The sequence below is a fragment of the Symphalangus syndactylus genome, chromosome 2 (assembly GCF_028878055.3).
Source record: "Symphalangus syndactylus isolate Jambi chromosome 2, NHGRI_mSymSyn1-v2.1_pri, whole genome shotgun sequence".
Taxonomy (NCBI): domain Eukaryota; kingdom Metazoa; phylum Chordata; class Mammalia; order Primates; family Hylobatidae; genus Symphalangus; species Symphalangus syndactylus.
In genome coordinates this window covers 132,999,993-133,012,472 of record NC_072424.2, presented here as the reverse complement: position 1 = coordinate 133,012,472, position 12,480 = coordinate 132,999,993, and the positions used below count along the sequence as shown (strand labels likewise).

The 12,480-nt window shown below is 42.7% G+C and overlaps 1 protein-coding gene across 1 annotated transcript in view; it reads right to left on the bottom strand.

The window, feature by feature from the left end:
• Positions 1 to 12,480, bottom strand: part of TIAM2 (TIAM Rac1 associated GEF 2) — a 530,223-nt gene that overhangs the window by 45,945 nt on the left and 471,798 nt on the right. Inside the window, 1 exon segment of the mRNA XM_055267826.2 lies at positions 1,561 to 1,664. Within this exon segment, the coding sequence (XP_055123801.1) occupies positions 1,561 to 1,664 (104 nt within the window).

Below are 12,480 nucleotides of genomic sequence, written 5' to 3'. Positions count from 1 at the left end.
CCCACACGTGCTCACTGACACACCCCTCACCACTCTGCTCACTCTTGGCAGGCATGGGATGCAGGCCAGTAGTGCAAGTCGAGCACACCCTGCTAGGTCGAGTGGGCCTAGTGGGCCCAAGCAAAACTTGAGCAAAGGCACCCTTGGCCACAGAGGTTTCCGGCTGAAGTGATACCCCAAGAATCTTGTGATAGTCTAAACCCAACCGAGGCATCGTTCCACTTTATAACTTTCATTTAAATGCCTATCATTGCTTCTATTTATTCCATTCTTATTTTGTATTTAAGACAAAAACAAATACGGAACTTATAATTTCAAAATCGATTAGAACTGGACTGGATATTAACACAGATTATGTCAATCAGACCATTTCTGAAAGGGTAGCTGACAACGAACAGTTAAAAACACAGGAAAGGAATGGAATGTAACAAATGCTGCCAAGGATGTGGATGAAGTAGAAGCCTCCTGCATTGCTGCTTGGAATGTCAAATAGTGCAGCATTGTGGGAGACCATGGGCTGTTCCTCAAAAAGCTAAACAGAGAATCACCACATGACCTGGCAATTCCACTCCTTGGCCTGAAAACAAGGATTCACACAGATAACTCTTACAGCAACATTCACCCCAGCATTACCCACAACAGCAGCAATAATCCAAGCATCTATCAACAGATGAATGAATAAACAAAATGTGGTGTATCCGTATAATGGAATATTACTCAGCCATAAAAAAGAATGAAAGTCTGACACATGCCACAACCTGGATTAACCCAGAAGACATAGGTTAAGTCAAACAAGCCAGAAAGAAAAGGACAAATATTGTGATTCCACCAATATATGGGGCACCTAAAAATTGGCAAATAAGACAGAAAGTAGAATAGAAGTTATGAGGGAATTGAAAGCAGGGGAAATAGAGAGTTATTGTTTAAGGGCTACCGAGTTTCTGTCTGGAATAATGAAAAAGTTCTAGATGGTGGTGGTGGTTGCAAACCAATGTGAATATACTTAATGCCACAGAAGCATACACTTGAAAATAGTAAAAAAGGCATATTTTATGTTATATATGTTTTATCACACAAAATGACAACATTCCAAAAATAACTTTTCAGCCAAAAAAAAAAAAAAAAAGTAAGAAAGAGAATAGTAATTAACACCTTTTGACAAGGTTTTCCTTGTCAAAATCGCTAAGCAAAGCCAGCACAATACCTGAATAGCAGAGTGTGCACTGCTCTTTGATGGCATACCAGAAGTCATGGAGGAGTTCTGGCTAAAGTAAATGGTTCCGATTAGTACTTCACTTCAAAAAATTCATAAATAAGGAAGCTGTATCCTTAACATATATATATATGTGTATATATATACATATATATATATGTGTATATATATACATATATATATATGTGTATATATACACATATATATATATATGTATATATATATGTTTGTATCAACTGCTGGACCTAGAGATAGGTAACTCCATCTCCTTTCCCCACCTTGGGTAAAGGTGGGAACCAACACTTGCCTGCCTGGTTCTTGGTTTGCGATTTGGGCCAGTATCTTACCCTGAATGTCTGCTCCATTTTCTCCCTGTGGGAAACCTGATCCAGAGTGCCATCTGTCTGACTCCTTTTCAGACCTGTTGTGATATCAGGGACGTTGCTGAAATCTGCATGAAAAATGACAAAAACATACATGAGTTTGGCCATTTGCAGAGAATAATAACACCGTGTTTAAAGGCTCACATGGAGAAAGGAAAGGAGAAAACAATCTAGGAGGCAGTACAGAGCAGTCCTGAATGACACTGAGGTTACAATTATGCACACGGATGGTCTTCTGAAACAGATCTAGGATCTTGCTGATTGAAAAGGTAACATCTGCCTGTTTTGGTCAAAAGAGACCAATCAAAATAATAACTTAAATGCCTTGTCACTCTTCTCATTGTTGTGTGAACTATACTTCCCTAAGCTCCGGTCTTAAGTAATTTATTTGGACCTACAATCAAACAGCAACAACTTCGTTGGCATTTCCCTATTTTTGGCTAAGTGAAGGCAAAATTAGCAGGGAATCTTGGAAATCAATGATGGAATATTACACTTATTACAATCTACAACTTGCCCATCTACAAGCATGTTTCTTTTGCTGGCATCAACCACAATTTCATCCTAACTCGAAAGTCCCAAGAGGATCAGTAAACCCTTATTAACTTCCAGAGTAAAGGCTAAGAAATAATATGGGCCAGGTGTGGTGGCTCATGCCTGTAATCTCAGCCCTGTGGGAGGCCAAGGCGGGAGAATCACTTAAGACCAGGAGTTCGAGACCACCCTGAGCAACATAGTGAGACTACATAGTGTCTCTAAGAGAAATTGAAACAAACAAACAAACAAACAATCAGGCACGGTGGTATGCGGCTATAATCCCAGCTACTTGGAGGGCTGAGGCAGGAGGATTGCTTGAGCCCAGGAGTTTGAGACAGCAGTGAGCAGTAATCGTGCCACTGCACTCCAGCCTGGATGACAGAGACTCTATCAAGAAAGGAAAGAAAAGGAAAGAGGAGGGGAAGGAAGGGGAGGGGGTAATAATTAAAATATAAAAATAATAAAAATTAAAATTTTACATTTAAGTAAGTTAAAAATTAAAACATTAAAAAATTTAAATAATATGAAATAAGTAGAACATATAGCTTTCCAGCCTATAACTGGAAGCACACATCCCATCCTCAGCACTCTTCTCCAATAGAGACAGAAAGACCAGCCTCTATCAAAACATAACACAAGTTTTCATTGTAATTCTTGTATTTGATAGAATGTCCCCTCAACTAGGTGAAACCAGATGGTTTCTGATCCCAGTCAGGTACAACAAGAAATCAATCTGAGCTGATCTAGGCCCAAGAGGCTTGGATAGACTTGCAAACAAAGAAACTGCCCAGCATGATGGGGGCAGGGAAGATGGTTTCTGGAGAACCTTTTTTTTTTTTTTGAGACGGAGTCTCGCTCTGTCGCCCAGGCTGGAGTGCAGTGGCACAATCTCGGCTCACTGCAAGCTCCGCCTCCCGGGTTCACGCCATTCTCCTGCCTCAGCCTCTCGGAGTAGCTGGGACTACAGGCGCCCGCCACCACGCCCGGCTAATTTTTTGTATTTTTAGTAGAGATGGGGTTTAACCTGGTCTTGATCTCCTGACCTCGTGATCCGCCCGCCTCGGCCTCCCAAAGTGCTGGGATTACAAGCGTGAGCCACCGCTCCTGGCTCTGGAGAACCTTTAGAAGCTAGGGGAACCCCTGGAGGTTGGCACAGCTGAGAGACAAGAATGCCAGTAGCTGGTTCATGCTGATATTACCAACCACTACACAGGCACTCACTTCTAAGATAGGGGAAGGCCTCCGGAAAACATATAATGATCTACAGAATTCTGAAGCTCCAATTTTTTTCTTCCATTACCTCTTCCGACACCCTAATCTCATCCAGATAAGGACCAGACAGATCACCTTGGTCATACCTCACTGTTGTTGGTTGCAGAGTTAAGTTAGCCTAGGGAAGGCAGTGCTGACCCGAAAGGCATGAGGTGTCCCTGGGGAAATTTTGAGTAGCAATGACAAGCAAGTAGACTTGGGCCTGCCTCCTCTAGTCCCCTAATGCCACAACACAGAGGCAGTGCCCTCACCAACAAGTTGACTGCACGGGAAGTAAGATGAGACCTTCAACCACAAGTGACCCACCGCTGTCCTTTAAGACTGCCTCCTTTCTCTGATGTGTATACCTTGGCTTAAGGGAGACCAATCTAGGTAAGTCACAAAAGAACAGCAGCCCCCACTCCTACTGTATCCAGCCTAAGTGTATCTCCCCGTTCATGCATTCAACACGTATTTCTTGAGTAGCAGCTGTTTTCCAGGCACTGTGCTAGGAGCTGGGGATGCAAAAATGAGCGAAATGCTCTCACGGGCTGCTTCTAGTCTGGGGAGAGGCAGTTGGTGAGGGAGGGGGAGGCGGAGAGATAAGTGCAACCAAGTGTCACAGATGATATGAGGAAAGCCCACAGGCTGCTGAGTGGGGACACTCAGGAAGGAAGTTAATTCTCCCTGGGCCCTTAAAACATTTCAAAGGTAAGAAGACACTTGAGCAAAGCCTTTATGTCGAAGGAGTATTTATTTGACTTTCAAGCTGAAGATGACAAGGCAAGGTGGGCAGCAGGGAGAGGGGATTCCGGGACTGGAAGTGGCCTGAGTAAAGGCCAATGCTAGGAGGAGCCGGGCACCATCAGGGAACTTGCCTAGTGTGGCTGCACAGAGTGGGGCAGAGATGGAAGAGTGTTCTCGATGGACGGATGGATGGAGGACAAGCAAGTCACAGTGACATCACAGTACAAGGTGTAAGGACCAGAAGACCACAGAAAAGAGCAACAGAAAAAAGTAAGGGATGGTTGAGCATTTGAGGAGGTAGATTCCATGGGTCCCCTCTTTGTCAGTTATTAAATATAAGAAGATACAGAAAAGAGACACATCGAGGGAGATGCCTGGTTTCTATGTCCTAGGTGACTGGGTAGATGGGGAATGCGGCGAGGGGAGTAGTGGGGATAACAAGCTTAGCTTCCACAATGCTGAGTCTGAGACATGTGTGGGCCATGCAGTGGGAGATTTTCAGTGGTCGGGGGTCCAGAGTCCAAAGCCCAGAAAGGCCTTCACAGAGACATGGATTTGGAAGTCATCAGACTATCACTCCATAGCAGTGAAGCCAAGGGGGTGGATGACATCAAGAGGACCGAGGAGAGAACCACGGAAACATCAGTGCATAAGGGTACAGGAGAGGGTGACCCTCAAGAGAGGTACCTTTCTTTTTACAGAGAATTTAAAAAGAAGTATAAGGCCATCAAAAAAGAGTCATGTCACAGAAGCCATACAATGTAAAAGTGCATTACCCAGGTTACAGAATCAAATTAGCATTAGTGCTGCCTTTACCTTGTAAATAAGGAGCCTTGGTATTTCCAAAGAGTTACATCAAGTACAGGAACTAGGACACACGATCCACATGCACATTCACTGATGATGGGGATTTCACAGCCCCTGCTGTACATCAGGCATGTTCTAAGTATTAGGGATACAAAGATGAACAAGACCTTGAGTCCCACCAAGAACTCAGCTGTGACAAGGGCATAAGGAGCTTTGGAGCCCAAGATGCCAGATGGATGCTGGTGAAAATAGCATGGCTGATGTCAAAAGCGAGTGCCGAGTGAATCCTGAGTCATCTGAGTCAATCTCTTCACAAGATTTTGGAACTTAAATACTGAAAACTCCCCGAACCACTGTTCGCCTCTTATAAAAGAGACAAAGAGGTACTCATTCACTTAGGGAGGAAGAGACTCATTTCAGGTAAGCATGAGAAAGGGGGCAACGTGTACCTGGTAAGAGAATATTGACCCCTTCCTGTCAGAACCCTGCTCACTCCAGGCTAAAGGCTTAGCTTTGAATCAGTGAGGCTCCCTTAGGCCCCCTAGAACCCCTTAACTTCAAGGAAACTTTGGATGCCACCGGATTCTCTCTGAGGCACAGGCTTAGACAGGATGGCCCAAAGGAACTAGCTCCCACTGAGGCTGGCCCTGGGGATCTGAGAAGAGAAGGCAGCTGTGGACAGTTCTTGAGATCCACCAAGACTGGAAATCTCAGCGGTGTTCTACCGCCCAAGTTTCCCCCGGGTGGAATGCATCTGCGCACACACAGAGTCCCTGCAGCCACCAGCAATGTGCCAGCACTGTCCTGGACATGACGGAGCACAGGAGAATCCGAGCTGGACAGTGTCCACAGCTGCCATCCCTGGCTCTGGGAGCCTCCAATTTTACCAGGACCTGTATCCCCGTAAAAGGAGGGTGCCCTTAGTGTTCTTTATAGAAGAGACATGAGATAAAAGCACATTCTGGAAGAATAGAAGACTGGCTTTAAAAAGAGTGGAGGCTGGTAAAATCCGAATGCTTATTTACAAAGCTGTTTGAAACAGGCACCCTGTCCTGGGTGCCAAATGCCTATACATAGCCCCCTTATATTCTGCCCACATCCTGAGCACCAGCTGCTAAAGGGAGTAAATATATCCTGCCCTCCCAGGCGAAAATCTGGCTTCCCACCTGGGAGAGCCTCATCAGGACATACAGAGTGCAACATGTTTTAGGGGTTCTTTGTCCTTATCAGAGAGTAATAAGCACTTGCTTCCTGCCTGCCCTGCACTCGGCATTGTACAGTACAGATGTTCAGACGCACTCCAGAAAAAGCCTCTAGCCAATATGACTGCAAATCATGAAAAGAAAACAAATTATAAATTCAAGTCAAGAGTTATCTACTTGTATCTGGTTAATATATCCTTTTGTCTTTCTCATCACATTTCTCATGGAAATTAACCGTTTGGGGCAGAGGTCTAGCAATTTGAAAAAATGTAACATTTGGCACAGCCAACAAGAGCTTCTACTTAGCGGAAGAGCTTCTACTTAGCAGCTGAGCCAGCAGAGCTGCAATGTCCCAAGTTACAGTCTGGCCCCCTCAATTTGGATGTGTCATTTAATTTATTTATAATTCCCATGGGTGCCAGACACTGTGCATCCACCAAGTATAAGGTGCCATGGCCAGAGCAGTCATGGGCCCAGGCTCGGCCATCTTTCTCCTTTAATCAACATGCTGTGGGCTGGGCGCAGTGGCTCACGCCTGTAATCCCAGCACTTTAGGAGGCTGAGGGGGGCGGATCATGAGGTCAGGAGATCGAGACCATCCTGGCTAACATGGTGAAACCCCATCTCTACTAAAAATACAAAAAATTAGCCGGGTGTGGTGGTGGGCACCTGTACCCCAGCTACTCAGGAGCTGAGGCAGGAGAATCACTTGAACCTGGGAGGCGAGGTTGCAGTGAGCTGAGATCGCGCCATTGCACTCCAGCCTGGGCAACAGAGTGAGATTCCGTCTCAAAACAAATAAACAAAAAAACCATGCTGTGGACAAGGATGACACTCCAGGCAGGCTACCACGGAAAATGCCTGCCTCCCTACTCTTCCGCACAGCCTATGGCTCCTTACAGACAACTGGGGAACACATGTGGCTTTAGGTTTGAGACACCTGGTCATTCAGCTTCCTCCTGAACTGTGCGTCAGTACCTGGCCCATTAGCACCACTGTCAGCCAAGTCACTGGCAACCCCAGATCCTTTACAACGAAAGGGCAAAACATTTGTTAAAGGAACATCCTGGGTACCAACTTAAAAACAAATATCAGGAAATGTTGAAGTTAAGGTTGTCTCACCCACACAGCTCGTAATCTGAATTCAAAATATACAGTTACATCATTTCCAAATCCAACCTAGCACAGTTAATATGCAAACATGTGGGTTTTGCCATTTCTTTTTCCTGTTGCCCAGAAAGCACCAATAGATCTACATGCTCACTGTGATAGGCTCAAGGGGGAATTCTTTGGAAACCGGCAGCAATGGGAAGCTTGGGAGAAGGCCTGGCGTGCGTGGTGGTGTCCCTGCCAGCATCCCACCTGCAGCTTAATCCTAAGGAAGCCTGACTCTCCTCAGGCAGCTACATATGGTTCATCTGGCTGATGCCATCCCATAATCCCAGTCTTGCTGGCAGCCTCCTCCCTACTCAACCAGGCAGCAAGAGACTAGGCAACAAAGTTCTTTGTACTCCCTGGACATCCACCAGGTGGCCGCCAGCAGACCCTGGAGACACCAGGCAGCTCTTGATCGTAAGGACAGGTAGGGAAGAGTTCCCCTGCCTTTTCAGCAGCCAGGACGGGGCCTCCTGAGGACAGGCAACTAGTTCCTAGAAAAAGTGATCTAAGAACCACTCCACCCCAAAGTCTGAGAGTGCCTCCCCAGTTCTCAGGAACAGCAATTAAAGAGAAATTAAATTTAAAATTTCAACATGATATTAATCCGTAGCCAAAAACAAGAAATGCAAAGTGACAGGAGAACATTTGTTTTCTCTTCTTGGGTACAAGATGACTTTTTTTTTTTTTTTTTTAGAAATTAATAATGGTAGTTGCTATGGTTTGAATGTGTCCCCCAGAATTCATGTGTTGGAAACTTAATCCTCAATGCAACATGTTGGGAGGTAGACTTAGTGGGAGGTGTTTAGGTCATGAGGGCTCTACCCAGGACTCATGAATATTAATACCATGATAAAAAGGGCTCTCAGGAGTGGCTCTGTTCTCTTCCGCTGTTTACCCTTCCACCTTCAGCCATGTGAGGATGCAGCATTCAAGGTGCCATCTTGGAATCAGAATCACCAAACCTAAGGGCACCTTGATACTGGACTTCCCAGCCTCTAGGACTGTGAGCCTGTAAATTTGTTTTAAAATTACCCAGTGTGCGCTATTCTTTACAGTAGCACAGATGAACTAAGACAGCAGTCACGGCATCGGAAAAAGCCGTGCTTCAATATGCGGACTGAGGATTCATTTGAAATAGACTAAAAGTATCGGGCATAAGAATGAAAACTGTTTTTAAAATATGTTTCTCATGCTTCAAACCATATATTATAGTACAATGATTTTTAATACTCTCATATCCAAAGGGTCCTTTTTGATAATACATACTTTTACTATCCTGAAATAAAAATTATTCTTAATATAATCTACCTCCGTATATAGTTTCTTCAAAAGCAATATATACTACCCTAAAAGTAAGACAAAAAGAAAAATAAATGGAAAGTAATTTATAATTAAAAACTATGTGTTTGAATACTTTGAGTTATACTCCATATGTAAATGGCAGCAGAACCTCTCCAGAAGCCATGAGGAAGCTGTCAGCCACTGGCTCTACAGGCCTTGTCCCAAGCTTCACCACAGACCAGTGCCAGTGTGTCTTGGTGGTATGACCATCAGTGACATGATTTTCCAAAATGGCAAAACTCCTGGCAAAGTTCTGAGCAAAACAAAGGATGTACTTCCCTTATTTATTGGGTTGCCATCTTGCCAGAAAATTCCAAGTACCCTATAGCTGTGGGGAAAAAATAATTTGCATTTCTTTGTAAAATAGAGGTAATTCCTAGCTCAGATAATTATATGCACGTTTTTTCACCTCCATTAAGGTCCAGTCGAACAATGTGCAATGTATGGGATTAACTTGATCACTGCAGGATGCCCAGCAACCATGTCCCCAGCTACCAAATGTCACCATCCCTGGAATCATTATGATAATGATAACCAAAAACACAAACACAAACTTCCAAAATGTCACCTGGTGGTCAGCGCCACCACCTCTGAGAATTGCCTCTGCCCCTCCCCGTGGCCAGGACCTCAACTTTACCTCTAGGAGAATCAAGTGGCATCAGAGGACGCAAAATGCATCCAACCCATAGCATTTTGCACCCTCTGAGTATTAGCCTCCCTCACTTCCCAAAGAAAGATCAAATATACTCACTAAAGCAATTAAAAATATAGCAGCAAGATAACGATGAAGTGTATTTCAGTGGGACTCTCATCTCAGGCTCAAAAAATGTTTTTAGTTGATTAAATCATTAATCCTTAGAAACCCCTTCTGATGTGAAAATTATAGAAGAACAATTTTCTAAGAAGACTGAAAAAAATCTAAAAAATAATGTCAAAGTAGTTACAAGTGAATAATAAATGGTTTAATTAAGTTTTCGACTACATAATCCACTTTGGCATTAGAGTTACACGTCTCTGACATTTAATACTTACATTTTCTACTATCTACTCACATCCAGATAAAATAACGTACTTTATTTGAATTATGCTATTAATCTATTTGATTTATTCAGTTTCTCTATTTTGTTTCTCAGAATTTATCCTATGCAATTCCATAAATGAAAAACTCATAGAGAATCAAAGAATTTTAGATCAGAAAAGAAACTCAGAAATTACCCCATTCGATTCCTTCATTTTATGTATCTTTTGTTTTTTTAAAAAAGTACAAATGTAATTTTAAGAAAAGATTAAAATTTGGGGAAAGCAAAGCTGCCAGCTGAGGCATAATAGCATTATGTAAATAGAAAATTAAGACTTTTTTTCAGTTCTCCAAGCTTCACCCACTATTACAAAACTCTGCATTAATGTTCACAGCCAGTTATCACAGTACAAACAGCACACTGAACATTTGCAAAGAAAATCTTTGCAAATCTCTTTTTTTTATTTTTTTTTTTTGAGACAGAGTTTTGCTGTGTCACCCAGGCTGGAGTGCAGTGGCATGAACTCAGCTCACTGGGACCTCCGCCTCCCAGGTGTGATTCTCGTGCCTCAGCCTCCTGAGTAGCTGGAACTATGGGTGCATGCCACCACACCCGGCTAATTTTTTTTTTTTTTTTGTATTTTTAGTAGAGATGGGGTTTTGCCATGTTGGCCAGGATGGTCTCGAACTCCTAATCTCGAGTGATCCACCCACCTCAGCCTCCCAAAGTGCTGGGATTACAGGCGTGAGCTATGGCACCCAGCCAGAATCTCTCCTTTTAAATTTAACTTTGTGGCCAGTGGGGTGATTCATGCCTATAATCCAAGAACTTTGGGAGGCCAAGGCAGGAGGATTGCTTGCGGTCAGGAGTTCACACCAGCCTGGGCAACATGGAAAGACTCTATCTCTATTAAAAAAAAAAAAAAAAAAGTTATCCAGGTATGGTGGTGCACACCTGTAGTCCCAGCCACTCAGGAGGCTAAGGCAGGAGGATCACTTGAGCCCAGGAGGTAGAGGCTGCAGTGGCTTGTGATTGTGCCATTGCACTCCAGCCTGGGCGACAGAGCAAGATCTTACTTTTAAAACAATTTCTTCTAAATAAATTTAAATTTGTAAACTTTGTATAGCAATGCATATTTTTAAGTAACACAGATTGTCCAAAATTTTACTCATACTTTTACTTTAAAATGCAGTGGTTTGTGCCACCTTTCATTAGTGACATTAGCTGTACTGTGCCATCCAGGCAAATATTTATGATCATCAGTCAGTGAAAGAGAATGAAAACAAAGCATTTAAATGAAATAATAGAAATAACTGAGAGGGGAAAAAAAAAAGTAACTCTTGAGTTGAACATATTCAAAGGTGAGTCAAGTCCCAAACTGCACCATTAACAAAGAGATCACCATTTATTATTACCTACTCTTAATATAGATAAAAATCAGTCTTCTTTTCTGACCATATCTGGGACTTTGCATTTTTTTATTGTTATGACTCGTGTCAGGGAAATTCAAAGCAGCAGTCTGAATGTTATTGTTAAGCTTGCAAAGAAATAAATTCTATTATAGCACAAATACTGTGCTAGAAAGATTCATAAATCCTCCAAGTCCATTTAACCTGAGGTCACATTCCAATTGGTGACGTTTCTGGCAATGTAAGCTAACACTGGCAATAAACAGAGAGCAGTAAAGTAAATGCTGGTAGTAAATGTTTCTTAATAGCAAACTGCCAGGATCTGATTCAATTGTCTTGTGATAAATGTCCTTAGAGTGGGAAAGAATACTTAAAGGAACATGGCAGATGTTCTCACAGTACAAGGGTGCTGCCAGCCACCTCCACACTGACTGCAACATTCCTTCTTAGAACAACGAAAAAGAGTGTTTAGATGTACCCATATCTTCCTTCGCCAGGCAGGCTATGGCAGTGACTGAGGCAGCGTGCTTAACCCAAAGAAAGAAGGTGCAAAGCCTCCCATGGGGTTTTATGAGCCCCAGTGAAAAACACACAGTCAATGACGAGAGAGATCTTCAACCAAGGTCTTGGCACTGCAAGGAAATGGACACCCACTACTTACTTACCTTCAGAGGCATGTGACAGACAATACTGTATTTCAAACACTCAAAGAATTTTAATAAAGTTGAATTTCAGTTCAAAGCCCTTAGGAACTACTTAGCTGGAGTTCTATTTAAAGACTTTGAGAAGAAACCTAGACAAAAGTACACACGAGATTCTATTAGAGAAAGTTGCTACGGAAAAAAGAAAATTTGAGGACACTTTTCAGTAAGTGCTATGGTTCTCTTGGATTAAAAGAAGGTAAAATTGAATATTATTCAGCCATAAAAAGGAATGAAGGATTGATTCATACTACAACATGGATGAACCTTGAAAACATTATGCTAAGTGAAAGGAGCCAGACATTGTATTTTCATTTTTATATGAAATGCCCAGAATAGGCAAATCCATAGAAACAGAAAGTAGATTCATAGTTGCCAGGAGCGGGGATTGGAGGGTGGAGGATGAGGAGTGACTTCTTTTTTTATTTTTATTTTATTTATTTATTTAATTTATTTTATTTTTATTTTATTTATTTTATTTTATTTTTTTTATTTTATTTTTGAGATGGAGTCTCACTCTGTCACCAGGCTGGCATGCAGTAGCACAATCTTGGCTCACTGCAACCTCTGCCTCCTGGGTTCAAGTGATTCTTCTGCCTCAGCCTCCCAAGTAGCTGAGACAACAGATGTGCACCACCATGACCAGCTAATTTTTATATTTTTAGTAGAGACAGGGTTTCACCACATTGGCCAGGATGGTCTTGACCTTGTG